This window comes from Corvus kubaryi, unplaced genomic scaffold (assembly GCF_017639235.1).
Source record: "Corvus kubaryi isolate FWS band 111438036 unplaced genomic scaffold, C.kubaryi_AGA036_p1.0 123, whole genome shotgun sequence".
NCBI lineage: Eukaryota > Metazoa > Chordata > Aves > Passeriformes > Corvidae > Corvus > Corvus kubaryi.
The window spans coordinates 938,302-956,560 of record NW_024580658.1 but is presented as its reverse complement, the minus strand read 5'-3'; the positions used below and the strand labels follow the sequence as shown (position 1 = coordinate 956,560).

At 62.9% G+C, this 18,259-nt stretch overlaps 3 protein-coding genes across 4 annotated transcripts in view; 1 reads left to right on the top strand and 2 right to left on the bottom strand.

Moving 5' to 3' along the window:
* Positions 1-575: 575 nt before the first annotated feature.
* ABI3 (ABI family member 3) lies at positions 576-5,262 on the top strand. Its single transcript, XM_042017592.1, has 8 exons — positions 576-768; positions 1,731-1,898; positions 2,551-2,727; positions 3,401-3,486; positions 3,600-3,695; positions 3,975-4,177; positions 4,295-4,417; positions 4,590-5,262. Exons 1-8 carry the CDS (start codon positions 652-654, stop codon positions 4,748-4,750), a joined length of 1,131 nt encoding a protein of 376 aa, XP_041873526.1. The 5' UTR covers positions 576-651; the 3' UTR covers positions 4,751-5,262.
* On the bottom strand, positions 5,254-11,585 carry PHOSPHO1 (phosphoethanolamine/phosphocholine phosphatase 1). Of its 2 annotated transcripts, none has more exons than XM_042017605.1 (3): positions 11,480-11,585; positions 8,010-8,091; positions 5,254-7,141 (listed from the first exon to the last, which is right to left on the bottom strand). In XM_042017605.1, the coding sequence occupies exons 2-3, from the start codon at positions 8,052-8,054 to the stop codon at positions 6,389-6,391; spliced, it is 798 nt and encodes a 265-aa protein (XP_041873539.1). In that variant the 5' UTR covers positions 8,055-8,091; positions 11,480-11,585; the 3' UTR covers positions 5,254-6,388. The 2 variants fall into 2 exon arrangements, with proteins under 2 accessions (XP_041873539.1, XP_041873550.1); XM_042017616.1 differs by having other exon boundaries at positions 8,010-8,162; positions 11,480-11,584.
* A 5,707-nt stretch (positions 11,586-17,292) lies between these two features.
* Positions 17,293-18,259, bottom strand: part of ZNF652 (zinc finger protein 652) — a 9,035-nt gene continuing 8,068 nt past the window's right edge. The window contains exon 6 of the mRNA XM_042048688.1: positions 17,293-18,258. Within this exon, the coding sequence (XP_041904622.1) occupies positions 18,085-18,258 (174 nt within the window). The 3' untranslated portion in view covers positions 17,293-18,084. The remainder of the gene's footprint in view (position 18,259) is intronic.

Here is an 18,259-nt window from a genome sequence, read left to right as displayed (position 1 = left end):
AAAGTTTCCAGGGTTTACTCACACAAATCAGTCGCTTAGGGATCGGGAATCGTTCTGCTCTCAATTCTCCACCATTTGTTGCAGTGGGGATACTGCAACATACATATATCAAACCAGGAGTCCCGTGGAAAGGAAATATATATGGACAGACAGATTCTTGCTAGATGTTTCAGAGGTGTTTATTTCTCCAGCCGCAAGGCCGGAGCTCTGCCGAGGAACTGTTCCAGTCACGGGACCAAGGGTCCTTCTGCCCGCGCAGGGAACACAAACCAACCCATGGGAACGAGGCTGAGCAGGGACAGGGAAGCCCCGTCTCTGTGCCCTCAGGGCACAGCCCTCTCTCCCAGGGCTACATGGCAGGGGAGGGACCCCAACACCCCCCGACCCTGCAGCCCCGGTTCCCCGAGACGCACATCCTTCCCCGCTGCCATTCCCAACCCTCCAGGAGCTGCCCCCACGCCCGTCCCTCGTGGGGCCGGGGCCCCGCCGGCTTCCTCCCCGCTGGCCCCCCACTTCTCCGTGGCAGGGCGGGGTGTCCCTCGGGGGGACGGGGACACCACGGCGCCCGCGGGCCCTGCGTCAGCACCGCCACCGGCTTCAAAACGCAGCGCTGGGGCGGCCGGGGAGGAAGTGGGAGCCGAGCCCGGCGCGATGTCGGAGCTGGAGCAGCTGCGGCAGCACGACATCCCCGAGGGCCAGCAGCTGCTGCGCGACCAGCACGACAACCTGCACAGGGTGGCCGAGTACTGCCACAGCAACTACCTGCAGGTCAGGGCACGGACAGGGCCGGCTGAGGGGCTGGGCTGGGCTGGGGGCGATGCCTGGGGCAGCCCTGCGGGGTGGTCCCGAGGGGTGGCTGGTGAAGGCTCTGTCCTCGGAGCTGGGAATCCCCGCTGGCTCCCAGCCCGGCTTCCCGTGCCGCCCTCTGCTGCGTTTTCCTCGTGCCTTGGGTTCTCCTCTTGCTCCACAGCAGCTCTCAGGGCGGGTTTGGGATGGAGGGAGGGTTCCCCAGGGGTTTGGTGCCTCTGGAGGAGCCTTGGGAGAGGGCCAGGGCCAGCAGCGTGTCCTGGGCTGTCACAGGGGCTGGGAGGTGCCACCTGGCAGGGCCTGCACGTGCAGGGCAAGTGTGAAGCTCTGCTGGCACATCCCTCCTCCTCCTCCTCCTCATCCTCGTCCTCCTCGTCGTCCTCATCCTCCTCGTCCTCCCTGCCTGGCTCCACTGTGGGACAGGGGGCAGGAGCTTTGGAGATGAAATACGAAGGAAAACACTTGCTGTGGCCCTCCCTGCTGGGGAGGGGTCCCCGTGTGCTTCACCAAGGCCGTGGCCGTGGCCTTGCTGGCTCGAGCCAGCCCCGAGGCTGCTCCCGAGGGCCTGGACCCCCTGGGGCAGAACCGAAGGGGAAATGCACTGAACTATTTCAAGAGCTGAGACAGTGTCCCCAGCACAGCTGGTGCCACGGCCAGGTGGCACGTAGCCTTCTGCTGGCATGGCCAGCTGTCCGCAGGGGTGGCTGGAGGCTGAGCTGGGCACTCGCTGACCTCCGTAACCTGCCAGAACATCAGCACCCGGGGAGGAATCCGGTGAATCCCCGGCGCTGGGATTCTCCCGCCGGGTGCCGGTGTGCTGGGCCCGGGGGAAGTCTGAGGCATTTGGAAAGCAGAAGGAAACATCTCCGGTGGCCGTGCCAGGCGGGGAGGGCTCATCCCACAGCTGGGTTTGTCCCCTGCAGGCCAGCAACAAGAGGAAGGCGCTGGAGGAGACGATGGCTCTGAGCACGCAGTCCCTGGCCAGTGTCACCTACCAGGTCAGCAGCCTGGCCACCGCCTTCCTGCGCCTGCTGGACCTGCAGGCGGCTCAGCTGCGCCAGGTGGAGGCCGACGTCGCCTGCGTGGCACAGGTGGGACCGTCCTCCGTGGGGTGGGCTCTGGGAAAAGGGGTTTGGGCAGCTCCAAGGGGTTGGAGATCCTCACCGTGCAGTGGGAATGCAGAACCCTCTCCTGGCACGGGGTTGGGGGTTCCCCAGCGCATCAGGAATTGGTCTCTGGGGCGTTTCCTCATCACACACCCAAATCCCAGCAGAGGGAACTGCCCAGGAAACTTCCCAGTGGGAGCTCAGAGCATTGGCCTGGCTGCCATACTGTCCCCTTGCTGCTGCCTGGCCTCGTCCTCCCGCAGCTTGGCCACGCTGCTGCAGAGTCCCGCGGCCACCCGGCCTCGTCCTGGAGCCTGCTCAGCCACAGGAGGGGACAGAACCCTGGGTCACGCTGGAAGCAGCAGGAAAGCAGCTCAGGGGGCTTAGGAGCCTCTCACATCCCCCCTCCCAGTGCCATTTCCCCCATTCCCTGCCTTAGGAAGGGTCAGATCCGCTGTGGTGGCATCAAGGACGTGAGGGCTGTGATGGGGCACAGCAGGGTCTGCCCTTTGCCAGTCCTGATCCTCTCCTCCACCCCTTCTCTTACGGGCAGGGAGGGATGGTGGGGCCTGGAGGGGCTGCAGGAGGTGGAGGGAGAGCCTGGGATGGGAGCTCAGGGACAGTGTCCCCTCCGCAGAGGGTGGACATCCACAAGGAGAAGGTGTCCCGCCGGGAGATCGGCTCGCTGACCACCAGCAAGAGGTTCCCAACCTACCAGAAGATCGTGGCCCCCCCAAACCCCCCTGTCCTGGAGCCCTATTACAGGAAACCCCTCAACTTCAGCGTCCTGGACGACATCGGCCACGGGATCAAGGTGAGCCTGGGCCAGGAGGGGGTCCCACAGTGGGCTTGGGTGGGGTTTTTCAGTCCCCAGTGTTCCCAGCGCTGCCCCGAGGGGTGCACAGGTGTCTCAGACCTCTCCTCGATGGAGAATTGGGGTCCGTGCCCTGCAGCCCACTCAGCTTTGGGGGCCTTGCACCCCACAGATCCTTTCCCACTCCAGAAAACCCCCACGGGAGGGGTTTTGGAGGCCTTGCAGCCCCATGGAGCCTTTCCCACTCTGAAAGGTGCCCATGGAAGGGTTTTTGGAGGCCTCTCAGCCCCACAGAACCTTCCCCAATCCGGAAAACCCCCACAGAACCTTCCCCACTCTGGAAAACCCCCACAAAAGGGTTTTTTGGAGGCCTCTCAGCCCCACAGAACCTTCCCCACTCCGGAAGGCGCCCACAGGAGGGTTCAGAGGCCCCAGCGGCCCGGGGGGAAGTGGTGGCGCGGCGGCCGCGGTTCCCACGGTGCCGGTGCCTCGTGGCCGCCTCCGCAGCCCCGGCAGCGCCGGCTCCTTCCGCTGGCTCCCTGCTCCCCCGAGGGGCCGCAGAGCCCCGGGGGGGCTGCTTCCCTTGGGGTGGGGGTCCCAGCCCTGGGGGGCACGGGGAGGTGGTGGGGCAGGCGGTGTCACCCACGCGTGTCCGTGTGTCCCCGTGCCGCAGGACACCAGCACCCAGCTGTCCCGCACCGGCACCCTGGCTCGGAAGAGCACCAAATCCTCGTCGGCACAGGCTGCAGGAACCCTGGGGTGAGCCGGGCCAGGGGGTGGGCACTGGCCTTGCTGTGTCACCGAGGGGTGGCACGTGGGCTCTCTGGGGGCCCCATCCCATCCCATCCCATCCCTGGACTCTTTCTCTGCAGGAGAAGCACCCGTGTCCCCGAGCCCATCCAGCCGCCCGTGGTTCCCGAGGGAAAGCTCTCGGCAGCCTCCTCCACCTCCTCGCTGGTGTCCGTCAGGTAGCGGCGCCGAGGGAGGGTCGGGGCAGCCGCAGCTGCTCGGGGGAGTGGTGGGAAAATGAAGGGTTTGGGGCATTTGCTGCCCTGGCAGTGCTCGTGTCCAGAGCAAAAATACCCTCTCAGGGAGAGGGGAAGTGGTGACGGGGAAGGATGGAGAAACGGGACATGGAAGGGCTTTGCAGGGTCTCCTGCAGCACCTTGTCCTGCCATGGGACAATGTCCGTGCTCAGCGTGGGGACAGAGCCAGCCCCACCCTGACACTGCTGCTCCTCCCCCTAGCTCCAGCGGAGCCCCGGCAGCCCCTGGGGAAGGAATTCCTGCCCCACCGCCCCTGCCAGGGCCATCCCTGCTGGCACCGTCCCCTCCAGGGCCACCCCCGCCGCCTGCAGCTGCCGTCCCACCGCCGCCACCTCTCCCCGAGGACCTGCTGCCACCTCCTCCAGGGGACCTGGCTGTGCCCCCCCCGGACCTCCTGCCCCCAGGTGAGTGCTCAGTGCTCCGGGGGGTCACAGGGACAGGGGGGCTGCCTGTGACCCGTCCCCCATCCATTTTGGGGGGTTGAGCCCCTTCATCCCTCACCCACTCTGGGGGTTTCGCAGCCCCCGATGACCTCGAGCTGCTGCCACCACCATCAGCTGTGCCCGACTTCGAGGACCTGGCCCTGCCACCGCCTCCAGCTGCAGAGGACCCTCCGTGGACCCCGGAGAACTACCTGGAGAAAGGTACAGAGGATCCCAAATCCCCTGGATCTCCTGGCTGAGCCCCTGCCCGCACCCCAGCACGGATGTGGGATGCCCAGCGGTGCCATGGCCGCTCCCGTCCCCGCTCCCAGTGCTGGCCTGTCCCCTGTGGTGGCCTCAGCGGGCTCCATGTCCCCTGTTCTCCCTCCCGCAGTGGTGGCCCTGTACCCCTACACGCGGCAGAAGGACAACGAGCTCTCCTTCGAGCCCGGCACCCTCCTGTTCGTCACCCGCCGCTACTCGGACGGCTGGTGCGAGGGGGTGATGGGCCAGGAGGAGGGGTTCTTCCCCGGGAATTACGTGGAGCCCTTCTGAGCCCCTCACCCCACACCGCGCTTCGCCTCGAAATTTCGGCTTGTGCACCGCTGGGAATGCGCAGGGCTGCGGGGGGTTGGCAGCCAAGCCGGCTGGCACCGCTGGCACAGCTTCCAGAGCGTTCCCCCTCTCCCCCATGCCTCCTCGAGAGGGTTTGGGGCCGGGACACCGAGCTGGGAACGCGGCAGGCAGCCCAGGCTGATCCTAGGATGCAGCCCTGGATGCCAGCCCAGGAACAGAATGCTGGGCACGGAGCAGAGTGGGGACAGCAGCTGCCCGCTGTCCCTGTGGGCTCCAGGGATGATCCAGCCCCAATCCCCCACCCCAGAGGGTCCCCTGCTCGTCCCTGACCCCGCTCTGCTGCTCCAACGCCGCTCCCCAAACTCGCAGCAGCCCAAGGAAGAGGAACAACGTTTTGGTGAGGGTCAGAGCTGTTCAGAGCCGGGCTGACAACCTGGACACAACAAGCTCGTGGTTGCTGCAATACAGAGAGCTCTGCCTGCGTACGTCCATGCGTATCTTTAATTCCATGGCTTTGAGTTCCACACAGTCCAACGGGGTCCGGAGGAGGAAGAACAAAGGAGAGGGGATGGGACAGAGGAGGAACAACTCAGGGCTGCTTTGGTTATTTCCTGCTGGGGGTTTGGGTTCCAAGGGTTTGGAGGACTCGGAGCCACCCTCGGGGGCTGGTAAGGCTGTGGATAAATCCAGGAGAAGCCAACACCAGAGAGCAGCGGATCCTGCAGGTCCCCCCTGCAGAGTGCAATTAGAAGGGGTAATTAATACTGCAGTGGGGAGGGGGGACGTGGACGGGGGGGTTTGGCCTCTAGGGAGCCGGTGCCAGAAGTGCCACAGAACCTCCGGGGGGGCCCAGCTCAGGGGCGATTGTCCCTCCCTGGGGTAGGAGGGGCCTCACACGATCCAGCAAGGACGGGGACACGCCTGGAAAGGGCTCGGGGCAGGGAGGGACCTGCCGGGGACACGGGGACACCTGAGCCCGGGAGAGGAGCAGGGATGGAAGTGGCGAGGCGAGGTCCTGCTCCTCACAGCGGGATGTGGTTCCTGTGCCAGCGGGTGGGAGAGGCTCTGCCACCTTTCCAAAGCTTTCCCGATGCTCCGGGCACGTTTTATCCAGAGAATCAAGTGCCAGGGGACAGTGAACCCCAGTGAAAGGCTCGGCTGCCCGCAGGGTGGGGTGTGGAGGGCCAGGGAGCCGGGATTTCCCAGGCCGAATTCCCGGTGGGCTCAGGAAGGGGGAAGGAGCCCGGGGCAAGCTCCTCACGTGGCCAGGAGGGCAGCCAGGCCGGGGGCAGGAGGAAGGATGTGCCCAGCCCACAGGGAAAACCGGCTTCTGGATTTTTAGGAATTCTCTTTTGAGGTCAGAAGGGAAAGGAAGCAACAACTCCACCAAAAAATCCCCATCGGTGCTGGCAAAGGGCGCAGGGTCCGGCCGTGGCCGCGGCTCCGTCACCCCGCGGCAGGGCAGGGAGAGGGGCCGGCAGAAAGTGCTTTATTCACCAGGGAAAGGAGCTGGGAAAGGCAGGGAAACATCCCAGGAGCGGGGCCAAGCGAGCAGTGCGTGCGCGGGGGGCCGTGAGCCCCGGGCTCCCCTTCCCAGCCGCGCCCTCGGAGCCGCCCTCAGCACTTCCTCTTGAGCAGCTCCTGCAGGTACCGCGCCACCTCCGTGGCCGACTCCCACGGGACCACGGCGGCCCGGAAGGCTCCAGGCTGCTTCTCCTGGATCTCCTGGATCATCCTGTGCATGGGGTAGCCCTTCCTCGGGAACGCCACGTCCGCCGCCGTCAGAGTCCCGGAGGGGCAGAAATCGTTGGCTCCGTCCCCCACGTAGAAGACGCGCTGGAACTCCACCTCCTCCTGCGCCCTCTCCGCCAGGTATTCCGTGAGGATCTTCCTCTTGCACATGTTGGCCGGGCACTGAAGGCACTTGTGGCTGTGGTAGGGCCCCAGCGTGAGGAAGCCCCGGCGGTCGAAGCTGGCCGGGTTGCTGAAGATCTTGCGGAACAGCGAGCGCACGCCGGCCGCCCGCAGCTTGGCCTCGATGCCGAACATGTTGGCGTCGGAGATGAGGATGACCTCGAAGAGCTCGTGGTGCTTGGAGAGGAACTGGAAGAGCTCGGCCATGCCGGGGGACAGCGGGATGTTCTCGTAGACGGCCCTGAAGTCGGCGGCGCGCAGGCCCTGCTCGCCCAGGAAGGCCAGCAGACGCTGCATGTGCTCGTTGTAGGAGCCCTCGCGGGGGCTCTGGCGGAGCTGCTCCGGCAGCACCCGGCCCCGCACCACGGAGTCGTCGCTGTTCTCGTCCACGATGGTCTCGTCGAAGTCGAACACCAGCAGGAACCGGGGCGGCCGGGCGCCGGCCATTCCCACGCCCTGCCGGGGGAGGACAGAGCTCGCCGTTATCGGGACGTGGCGGTCACTGCCAGGCCACCGGGCCGGCCCCGCCCCGTGGCCACCTCAGCCCGGGCTGATTAGCCCAGCTGGGCCTGGGGGGGGTTAATCCCCCGTGCCACGGCCCAGCCCGGCCCTAAACCTTCATCCTGCCAGTAAAGGGATCGCTCTGCCGGGCTAATCCCGGCCCCAGGCAAGGAGGTCACTGTGCCTCCGAGGGAGCGGGACAGAGCTCACTGGATCCGGGAATTACCGGGGTTGGGAAAGAGCTCCCGGATCATCCAGCCCGACCTTTGAGCCAGCACACCTGGGCTTGGTGTGGGGACAGCAGCTCAGCCTCTCCTGTGCCACCTCTGCGACAGGGACATGTCCTGGGGCCGCCCTGGCTCTCCTCAGCCCCACAGGTTGATTTTCGCTCCATCCCCCGCTGCAGCTCCCCAGGGATGGGCCCTGCAGCCGCCCCAGTGGGAGCAGGGAGCGGCTGGAGCTGTGCCAGGGAGGGTTGGGTGGGATTTTAGGGGAAAGTTCTTCATCCAGAGGGTGGAATAAGCACGGGAACATCTCCTCAGGGAATGGGCACATTCCCGAGGCTGCCAGAGCTCCAGGAGTGTTTGGAGGGATGCACAGGATGGGATTTTGGGGTGCGCTGGCTGATCCTCGGGGATCCCTCCCAGCTCAGGATACCCCACGAACCCAAAATCACCGCAGCCCGAACCCCCCGCTCCCCTCGGCCCTTCCCGGCTGCTCCAGGGTGGAGTTTTGCAGGATGGGGAGCCAATCCCTGCCCTCCCCGAGGACAGAGGACGTGGCAGAGGTCACCTGGGGACAGGCAGGGGACAGCGGCACTGACCTTAAACAGGCATGGCAGCCCCACGCCCTCGCAGCACCTCCTCATGGCGGGAGCATCCCCGGCCGGCACCGCGGGCTGAGGGCTGCGAACCACAGAAAAGAGGGAATGTGGTGAATCCTTGGGGTTTTCCCTGGACACTCCCGGGCTCAGGACCTTTTGTTCCAGGAGAGAGGAATTAAAGGAGAGCAGAGCTCCCGCTTAATGCCTCTGATCCCTCCTAATTCCCCGTGAGGGCAGCGGGGGAACAGCAGAAAAACCCGGGAACAGCGAAAAACCTGGGAACAGCGAAAAACCTGGGAACAGCGAAAAACCCCGGGTACAGCAGAAGACCCCGGCAACAGCGAAAAAACCGGGAACAGCAAAAAACCCGGGAACAGCGGCCCTGCTCCAAAATCCCCGATTTCCTCCCAGCTAGAGTAACTAGTTTGGGGTGTTCCTTCTGACGGAGCGATTATCCTGGAATGACACCCGGCAGGATGTGCCAAGGCAGGGCCCGGCTTCCAAACCCGGAATTCTGCCGACCCCTGATGGTCCACGGTGAGGGGAAACCTCCCAGAAAATCACCCTGATGGCTGGGAATTCAGGAATATCCCACTGGGAATTCGAGCTGAGCACCGGTGATTTGTCACCAGCCCGGCAACAGGAAGAGTTCTGCACTGAAGGTGATCTGTGGGGAATTTGGCTGGATTGGAGCCCGGCTTCCAACTATTTTGGGCACAAACACGATCCATGACTCTGCTGAAATAAAAAACCGCGGCTGCAGCGGCACCTGGCACAAGGAAACGGAGCCTGGGATGAAACCTGGGCTGGAAATCTTGGAAAAATCCCTTTTGGTGAGGCCTGGAACCACACACTGGAGGTTTCTTTGCTGAAAAACCCATCTGAACTTGAGGGTTTATTTACAGACATCATCTGGAGCCAAATAATGCCACAGCCAGGCTGGGAGCGGCTTCCAAAGTGGGAGAGACGGAAAAAAATGGGATTAAACATGAAAGAAGAGCTGGAATTATGGTCCCTGCTTGGTCACTGCCAGCAGGGAGAAAATAATTTGGGATTGAGCCTTAGAGAGAGTCCGTGGGGCTGAGAGGCAGGGAAAGAGCCCTGGGATGGCCGGGGAACACCGGGGCAGGGACACGGGGAGCAGAACTGCCCCGAAAAGCTCCTCTGGGCCCAAGGGATTGGGATCTGTGGAACGGGAAGGGCTCCCAGGACAGAATTCCCCTCAGCAGAGCTCCTGCAGCAGTTCCCCCCCTCCCCGCATCCCCCAGCTCTCCCTGGATCGATCCCGCTGCTCCAAATCCCTGGAAAACTCAACCGGAGCCTCCCCATCCCGGTATCCCCCCCTCCACTCAGGGCAGGACAGAGCCCAGCAGGGCCATTCCTACGGAATTTCCAAGGAAAACGCTGATCCATGGATCAGCTGGACAATCCCAGCCCCACCTCCCCGCGGGAGCTCCGAGCATCCCCGAGATGCGGCTGCAGGAGCTGTTCCTGCTCCCCCAAAACCGACCCCAAAACCGCGATGAATGAGATCAAAATGGGCCCTAAAAGCGGAGCCGGCGTTATTTCGGGATTGAATCCCGGCTGGGATTCCCAACGCCGGCCCCCGAGGGCTGCGGGGCACCCCACAAAACCCCAGTGCAGCGCTGCTCTCCCCTTGGGATCCGGAAAAGGAGATCCCAACCCAAGAAACCAGAGCTCAGGCAGCCCGGCTGAGCCGCGGGGTCTGGAATTCCCGGCTCCACCCCTGATCCTGCTCCCACGGGAGGGGAAAAAAATCATTTAGGAAACGTCCCGGACCTGAATGCATCCACGGACACACCCGGCCGGCCCCTGTGGGGCAGCGGGAAGGGAAATCCCGGCGGGAGCGGATCCCTATTTTCCTGCTCCGGGATGAGTCAGCCGCGCGCGCCTTCCCGCAAAAAAAAAAAAAAAAAAAAAAAAAAAAAGGGATTTTTCCCCTTTTTCCCCTTGGAAAGAGAAGCAGCCGCACTTCCCTCCCCCCCCCCAACTCCCCAAAAAAGCGCAGCCGGAGCGTCGGGACAGAAAATAAATGGGATTTTTGCTCCTTAATCCCATCAGGGATAAAGGTTTCAACTCCCCGAGTTTGGGATGAGCGTCGGAAAACGCCTGGGAAAGCCGGGAACTGCTGGGAATCGTTTCCTGGCGCGGTTTCTCCCCCGAATTTCGGGGCTTTCGGCCGAGGGGGAAGGGCCGGAGCCTCCCCGCGCCCTCCTCAGCTCCGCGATTCCCAGAAATCGGCACCGTCTCGCCCCGCGATCGGGAGAGCCGGGAACGGGGTCAGCTCCCGGAGCCGGGAAGAGCCGAGCCTGGGAATCGCGGGATACCGGGAGAATTCCCGGGGCGGCCGCGGGTTCCCCCCGGCACTCTCTGATCTTGCCCGGCTTGGACGTTTTTAACCCCAAAGATGATTTTGGTGCGTGAGAAATAGTCGGTTTTTTTAATGAACTCAAACCCAACTCGTGCCCTCGAGCGAATTCCAGCTCCGGGGCAGAATTCCCGGGAAACCGAGAGGGGAGAATTCCCGGGAAACCGAGAGGGGAGAATCCCGCTGCCCCAAAAGCCGAGAGGGGAAAAGCTCCCTTTGCAGCAGCGCCGGGACCGGGACGCGACTCCACCGCCGCAGGAGCTAAACCTGACCCCGGCTGCTCCGCGGCTCCCGGAGGAGGGAAAAGGAGGGAATTCACGGCAAATCCCTGGATTTCGGAGCGGTCCCCGCCAGCCCCGGCCCCTTCCCGGGCTCCGCGGCTCCGGTTCCCCCCGAATTCCCGGGAACGGGCACGGGCAGACCCTTCCCGGGTCACCTCGGGTTACGGGGCCGCTGCGGCTTTTCCCGGTGTTTATTTTTCCTTCCGGGAATCCGCGGCGTTACCGCAGCCCCGGGCTCCGCTCCCCGGGCTCCGCTCCCCGGGCTCCGCTCCCCGGGCGCCCCGAACCGGCCGGTTCGGCCCCAAAACGCGGCGGGGAGGGAGCGGCGCCGGTTTGGGGCACCCAGCCCCGCACCCCGGATCCCGCCGTGGCCTCTCGCCCGGTGGCACCGGGCCGGCAGCGGCTCCGGTACCGGCACAGCCCCTCCCCGAGCTCCGCGTCTCCCCCCGCTACCGGCGGGGCTGAATCACGGCCGCTCCGTGCCCGGCTGGCATCTCCCGGTACCGGCAGCAGCCGCAGCGGTACCGGCAGGGTCTAACCGGGCGCGGACCCCCCGGTACCGGCAGGAGCCGCCCCGGTACCGGCAGGGTCCAACCGGATCCGCACCCCTCGGTACCGGCACCATCCGATCCCGCAGGGTCCGATCGGGTGGGGACCCCGCGGTACCGGCACCATCCGCTCCCGGCAGGGTCCGGCCGGGTGGGGACCCCGCGGTACCGGCAGTGGCGGATCCGGCATCTCCCGGTGCCGACACCCGGCACCTCCCGATACCGCCGCGGTGCCGCCTCTCGCCTCCTTACCGGGTCGGAACCTGCCGGGAGCGCCCGGTCCGCCCCGGTGCCGGAGTGTGCGGGGGCGGCGCGGGGGCAGCCCGGGCTCGGGGCCGGTCCGGGGCCGGTTCGGGGCCGGTGCCGCCGCCGGGGCTGCCGCGAGCGCGGCCCCTTTAAAGCGACGCCACCGGGGCCGCGCGGAGCCGCCGCAGTGCGCCTACGTCATCACCCGCGCAGCCAATGACGGCGCAGCTTCCCCGCCGCGGAGGGGCGGGGCCAGCCGAGGCCACGCCCCCTTTCCGAGGGGCGGGGGGAGCGCGCTCCGCGCGGGTCCCTCCGGCCGCCCCCGCTGCGCTCCCAAAAGTTGCCAAATCGGGAAAAAACAACAAAACCCCCCTTCTCCCCCCTCACCCCCCCCCAATAACCGCTCCGGTGTTGTGTAATTGAAACCGTCTGCGGAGGGGTTCTGCCCCCAAAGCCAAGCGAGGCGCTGCGGCTCTGAGTGAGAAAAACGCCCGAATTGTCCCCAAAATAAAGCCGGGGAAGGGGGGGGGGGGGAGCGGGCGGCCCCGCCACGCTCCGTGCCCCGCCCGTCCCCGGCCTCAGCCGGGCGGGGAGCGGTGGCCACGCGCTAATTTTGGGAGCCGGGACAGGGAATTGCAGGGTGGCCGTGCCAAGGCAGCGCCCGCGGTGTCCGCGCCCCGCCCGGGGCTCCGGCGCTGCTCCGGCGCTATCGCGGGGGCTGCAGGAGGCGCCGAGATAAAAATACCCGGGCAGCGCCCTCGGAGGGAGGGGAGGCACCGGCTCGGCCTTGGAGACGCAGCAAAGAGACCAAAAAGCGCAGCAGAGGTTGGGGTTTTGTGCTGGCTTTTAATTAAAAGTGTCCAAGAATGGAAAGGCTCAAACAGGATTCCGAAGGTCTGGAAAAGCCGCGGGTTCCGCTCCGTGCCAGGGCGGCCGCCCTGGGAGTCCCACGTTGTGCCTGGGCCGGGGTCAGAGTCCCTAAAGCTGGAAATTTCCCTTCTTTTGGTAAAATTCCGTCCCAGAGCAGAGCTCGAGGCGTTTCTGGGACCTTCCCGGGCTCCCCAGTGCCAGAGGCGCCGACCCGGCCCCACGGGGCCGCCGGCCTCTTCTGGGGAATGTCAGGGAATTCTCTCAGGGAATTCTCTCAGGGAATTCTTTCATCACCTGCTCCCCCCGGCACTCGCCGGCTCTGGGATGCGCTCCCCGCTCCCCGGCCCGGCGGGGGCTGCTCCTCCCGGGGATTTCCCCCCTCTGGAGCCGCTCCAGCCTCGCTCTCCGCGGGGCCGAGCGGGAGACTCCAAAGGGCGAATTCCCCACGGCCTCCGGCCCCCTTCCCACCGGGATCCGGCGGGCAAAGATCATCCCAGGCTCATCCCAGGCTCATCCCAGGCTCATCCCAGGCTCACCCCAGCGCCAGGAGTTTGGCAGGGGCGCTCCCGGTGATTTTCCACTGCGGAGAGCCCCGGGAGCAGGCGAGGACAGAGCCCGGGATGGGCGCTCCGGGCAGCTCCTGAGTGGCCGCGGGAGCCTCTTCCCGGCCCTTGGACTCGCGTGGATTCCCCCGAGGCCGGGACAGCCCCGCGCTGCTCCGCCCTCCCCAGGTTTGTCCCGGATTTTGGGATTGCGGCGGCGCTGTCCCCGCGTGTCGCTCCCGCCCCAAAGCAGCAGCCCAAAGGTTGGGAAGGGCCCGGCAGATCCGCGGGATCGAAACTCCCGGCGCTGGAGGTCTGGGGCAGTTCTGAGGGAATTGAAGCTTCCCCTCGCTCCCAAGGGAATTCCTGCGGCTTTCCCAGCCCATGGATAAGGAAACTTCCAGCTGCAGCCACTCCCCTCCTGCCCCACACAAACAACCCCAAAATCCCGGATTTTAGAGCGGCACATTCCTGGAGGCCGAGTAAAATTCCATGATCGATACGAGGGGAAAACCCTCCGGAGCTGACCAACGAGGAAAATTCCATTTATCCCGCGGGAGTCCCCCCGCTGGGGACAGCGGGCACGGGAAGGGCCCAGGGCTGGAGCCGAGGCCTTCCCGAATTCCCCAAATTCCCCCCGTGGATCTGGGATTCAGTCAGGGCCCATCGGGAACCAAAGTGTTTTATACGGAATCAGGGAATGGTTGGGGTGGGAAGGACCTTAAATCCCATCCCGGGACAATTCCCACCATCCCAGGGTGCTCCAGCCTGGCCTGGGACACTTCCAGGGATCCAGGGGCAGCCACAGATTCCCTGGGAATTCCATCCCAATATCCCAGCCATCCCTGTGCTCTGGCCCTGGATCCCATTCCCTGTGTCCTGCCCTCCCAGCCCCTTTTCCTGCTCTATCCCTGCTCATGCTCTGCTCCACAGAACTCGCAGAAATCAGGGAACAGGATGGGTTTGATCCCTCTGGAGGAGCTTCCCGGCGGCGCAGCCCCATCCCCGCATCCCACCGCTTCCCTGATCCCGCCGGGAATGCTCCTCCTTCCCATGGACACGGGGCAGCCTCTGGAAAAAGGTTCAGAAACCTGGGAATTCTCCTGCTGCCACTCCTCCACCGGGAACGGCACCTGCAGCACAACTGGATCCTGCACGGACTGACGGGGACTCTGGAGCTGCTGAGAAATTTGGGAAAGCTGGAGAAGGAACTCCCGGGATCCGCCCCTGAGCATTCCCTGGGGGAGCTCTGCCCGCGGGGATTCCCAGGAAAAGGCACCGCTGCGGCACTTCAGAGGGAAAACAACGGGAAAATGGGAAAACTGGAGGGAGCAGGGAGATTCCTCCCTGCGAGGGGCTGGGATGGGATTCCCAGGGAAGCCCCGGGATCCCTGGAAGTGTCCCCGGCTAGGCTGGAGCACCCTGGGAGCGGGGAAGGGGCCCTGGATGGGATTTCCCCTTCCCACCCAAACATCCCGGGATTCCCCGGCGAGGAATTACTGAGGAACATCGGGAACGTTCCCCGGTCCAGGGAGTCGCTCCTGGAGCGATCCCGGCAGCTCCACCGCCCTCTCCTGGCTCAGCCGCCCCGAAACGTTCTCCTCAAGGAAAGGGCTCGGACTGAATCCCAAAGCCTCGGGAAGGAGCTCCCGGGGACGCGGGAACAGCGCCGAGCTCGGAGGGCGCCGATCCCAGGCTCCAGTGAGGGATAAAATGGGAAAAGAAAGTCAAAAAAGGGGGGGGGGGGGAACGAAAATAAAATGGGGGGGAAAGGCAAAAAATGGGAAAATAAAGCAAATAAAATGGGGGGAAGTGGGGAAACAGGACCAGAATGTAAAATCCCAGTGCAATAATCCCAGAGCGGGGGAAATGGTTCTGCTGGAAGGGGGGAACGATGAGCCGGGACAAAGTTCAAATCCCTGGGGCCTGAGGGGCGCAAGGATTTTCCCTCCGGACAAGGGAAAGCCTGGAATGCTCAGCCTGGAACGCTCCTGAGCTCCCGAGCCTGCCTCAACTCCGTTTAATTCCCCCCCTTTAAAAAATACAATTTAAAAATTCCATTAAAACCTCCCGAGGCTCAGGAAGCCCAAAGGGAGGGAAAACTCCGGGAGAATCCCGGCCCTTTTCCCAAACATCCAACCCCAAACTGGGAGAATTTCATTTCAAGGACCCAAATCAACCTTTAATTTCATCAATTCCGTAAAAATCACAGAAGCTCCCGTTCGTTGTGCGACAGGTGCAGAAAGGAGGGAACACCCGCACAGATCCCTCGGGGTTTTCCATCCCCGTGGAATTCCGCGGGCGCAGCCAAGATGAAAACGGAACAATTAAGAAATCCCAGCTTTGGATTTCCTGCATTTTTAACCGAATTCCCCCCTTTTTTTTTCCTGGAATAAATCTCTTGGAAACGACCCCGCCCCGCCCTCCCAGCATCTCACATCACCGCCAGACCGGGAAGAGGGGTTGGAATTTTTAATCTTCTTCCACAGAAAGGAAGTTCATAAATCCTCAGAGGAGTTCGATACAGAGCGGCCTCGAGGCCGGGGGGCGAAGAGCAGGGAAAAAAAACCGTCCCAGGTCTTTTGGAATTCTTGGAAGAGCAGCCTGAAGCCAGAAAATTTATTGAGAAAGGGAAAAAAAAATCCCTTTGCAGAAGCGGGATCCAGCCGGGATTTCTCGGGAATTTGCTCGGGAATTTGCTCGGGAATTCCAGCATTTGAAGCTCGGCTTTTGCCACAGGCCCGGGCAGGGAATTGCGGCACCGCCCGCGGCTGCAGGTGTGGAATGCAGAGAATTCCAGGGCGGAATTCCACCGGTTGGGAATTCGGGATTGGCTTTTCCTGCCCGGAGGGGAGAGGGGGATTGAAATATCCTGGAGGGAATGGTTAGAAAACGCCATTTCTGTTGCCAGGAGGGGTTTTCAGCTCAGCCACAAGTGAGGTTTTTGGGGCCAAAATGGCCCTGAAGGTTCCGATGTTTTGGAAAAACCATCAGGATTAGGAAAATGGTGGGAAAACATCCAGGAAGGAGCAAATTCCAGAGGTTTTCCCAATCCTGGGGGAGAATTCTGCCTTTTCTGGATCAAAACAAATCCCATCGACCACAACCAGGCCAAAATTCCACCTCTGGATCTCAGGATTCGGAGTTTGGTGGGACTGGGCTGGGAAAAGCAGCACAAGGAGGAGGAATTTCCAGGAAAAAGGGATTTGCCGGGCATTGCTCTGGAGGGAGGGAGCAAATTCCTGGATCCAGGGGGGATTCAGTGGGAGAAAATCCAACCTGAGGGGTTCCAAAGGGCCCCGGCATCCCAGCCCTTGGAACGGGGCAATTCCCACGGGAACAGCTCCAGCCGCCCATCCTGGACCAGGATTTCCCCAAAATCCCCGACTCTGATCCCTAAAAACCATCCCGGTTTCCTGGGATGGAGCTGCCCGGGAACATCCAGGAGCAGCTTCATCCCAAACTTCTCCCTGTCCCAAAAACCAGGCAGGAATTCCCTGTCCCTGATCCCACTGCATTCCCCAGAATTCCAGGAATTCCCTGTCCCTGACCCCACTGCATTCCCCGCTCCCAGGAATTCCCGGAGTCCTGGAAAGCAGCGCTGATTCATCCCTCGGCTCAGCCATCCCTCGGGAAGTCGGGAATCCCACAGCGGAACATTCCCGCTCCCCCCTCCGGCAGATCCCTCCCTCCTTCCTGCTGCGCTTCCCATTCCCAACTTCCCCGGACCAGCAGGACAAAGCCTCCCTTCCAAGCCCATCCCAACAAAATCCACGGCCAGCAGCAGCGTCCGACCCCAGCGGCTGAAGAGAAACCGGGAAAAGGGAAATAAAGTTTTAAAAAACCCCATAAAAACCCCAGGGAAGATCCCGAGCGATGAATTAAACCCAGGAACCACCCGCGGGGCGGGGGGAGACCCTTCCAGAGACCTCGGGGGGGTTTTTTTCCCCCTCTCTTCCCTGAAGCACCTTGGATTTGTGGGGTTGGGGGGAAAAATGGGAAAATGGGAAAAGCATTTCTGAGGAATCACATTTGGGCTGATGATAAAAATTTCTCTATTGTACAACAGAGGTGCAGCTACACTGAAAAATTACACCGGAGATACAATTATCGTCGTTATCGCCGTCATTAGCATCGTTAGCATCATTAGCATCATTCGGTTTTGTTCCTTTTTTTCCTTTTTTTTTCCTTTTTGTTTTAGAAACAGATTCTACTAAATAGGATCTATACAAAAAAACCTCTAAAATAATTTCTGTAGTAAAATAAAGAGTGTGTTAGGGGAGCTACACGGAAACAAGAGGAACTTTTGGGGTTTTTTTCCTTTTTTTTTTTTTGGGGGTTTTTTTTTTGCTTTTCTGGGTTAATGCTCCGAGCTCAGGGTGCTGAAAGGAACCATTACATACACAGTGATCATTAATGCTCTGTATTAATTAACTCACAGCCTTTCCCATTAGTACAAAGAGCCCCGGGCCCGTCCCCTCTTTGAGGAGAAGGCCAGGATATAAAAGCCAAGCAAACCTCATCAGCTGATATGAAATTAGAAAATCCCACCAGTCTCAGTAGCTGGAATTTAGAAAAGTCACTGGGAAAACACAAATTCGGGGGGGGTTCAGTCCTGCGGGTCCTGGGGGTTCTGTGGGAGGTGACTGGGGGGGTTGGGGCAGAGCTCGGCCCAGGAGCAGGGAGAGGGGTGGGAGGGCAGATCCCGGATCCCAAAACTGGATCCCGGATCCCAAAGCTGGATCCCAGACCCAGATCCAAACCCCTGATCCCCAGCGCGGTGTGGGGCGGCACGAGGGTGGATCCCAGATCCCAAAGCTGGATCCAAGATCCCAAACCTGGATCCCAGACCCAGATCCCAGATCCCAGACCATGTCAGTGTGGCTGTGCCGGGCTGGCCTCGTCCAGGCGCTGCCGTGCCCGCGGTGGTTCAGGGGCTCGCTCCCATTCCGGATCCCAAACCCCGATCCCAAGCGCGGTGCGGGGTGGTGGGAGGGTGGATCCCGGATCCCAAACCTGGATCCCAGACCCAGATCCCAGAGCTTGTCAGTGTGGCTGTGCCGGGCTGGCCTCGTCCAGGTGCCACCGTCACCGTGCCCACGGTGCTCCAGGGGCTCGATCCCATCCCGGCTCCCATCCCAGAGCCCATCCTGGATCCCGGCTCCCATCCTGGATCCCAGAGCCCATCCCCGGGCCGTGTCAGTGCGGCTGTGCCGGGCTGGCCTTGTCCAGGTGCCGCAGGAAGCCGCCGTCGCCGTGGCCGTGCCCGCGGTGGTTCAGGGGCTCGCTCTTGAACAGGGCGGGCGGCGGGGGCAGGTGCGGCACGGGGGGCACGGGCAGGTGCTGCGGGTGGTGCCCGTGGGGGTGGTGCCCG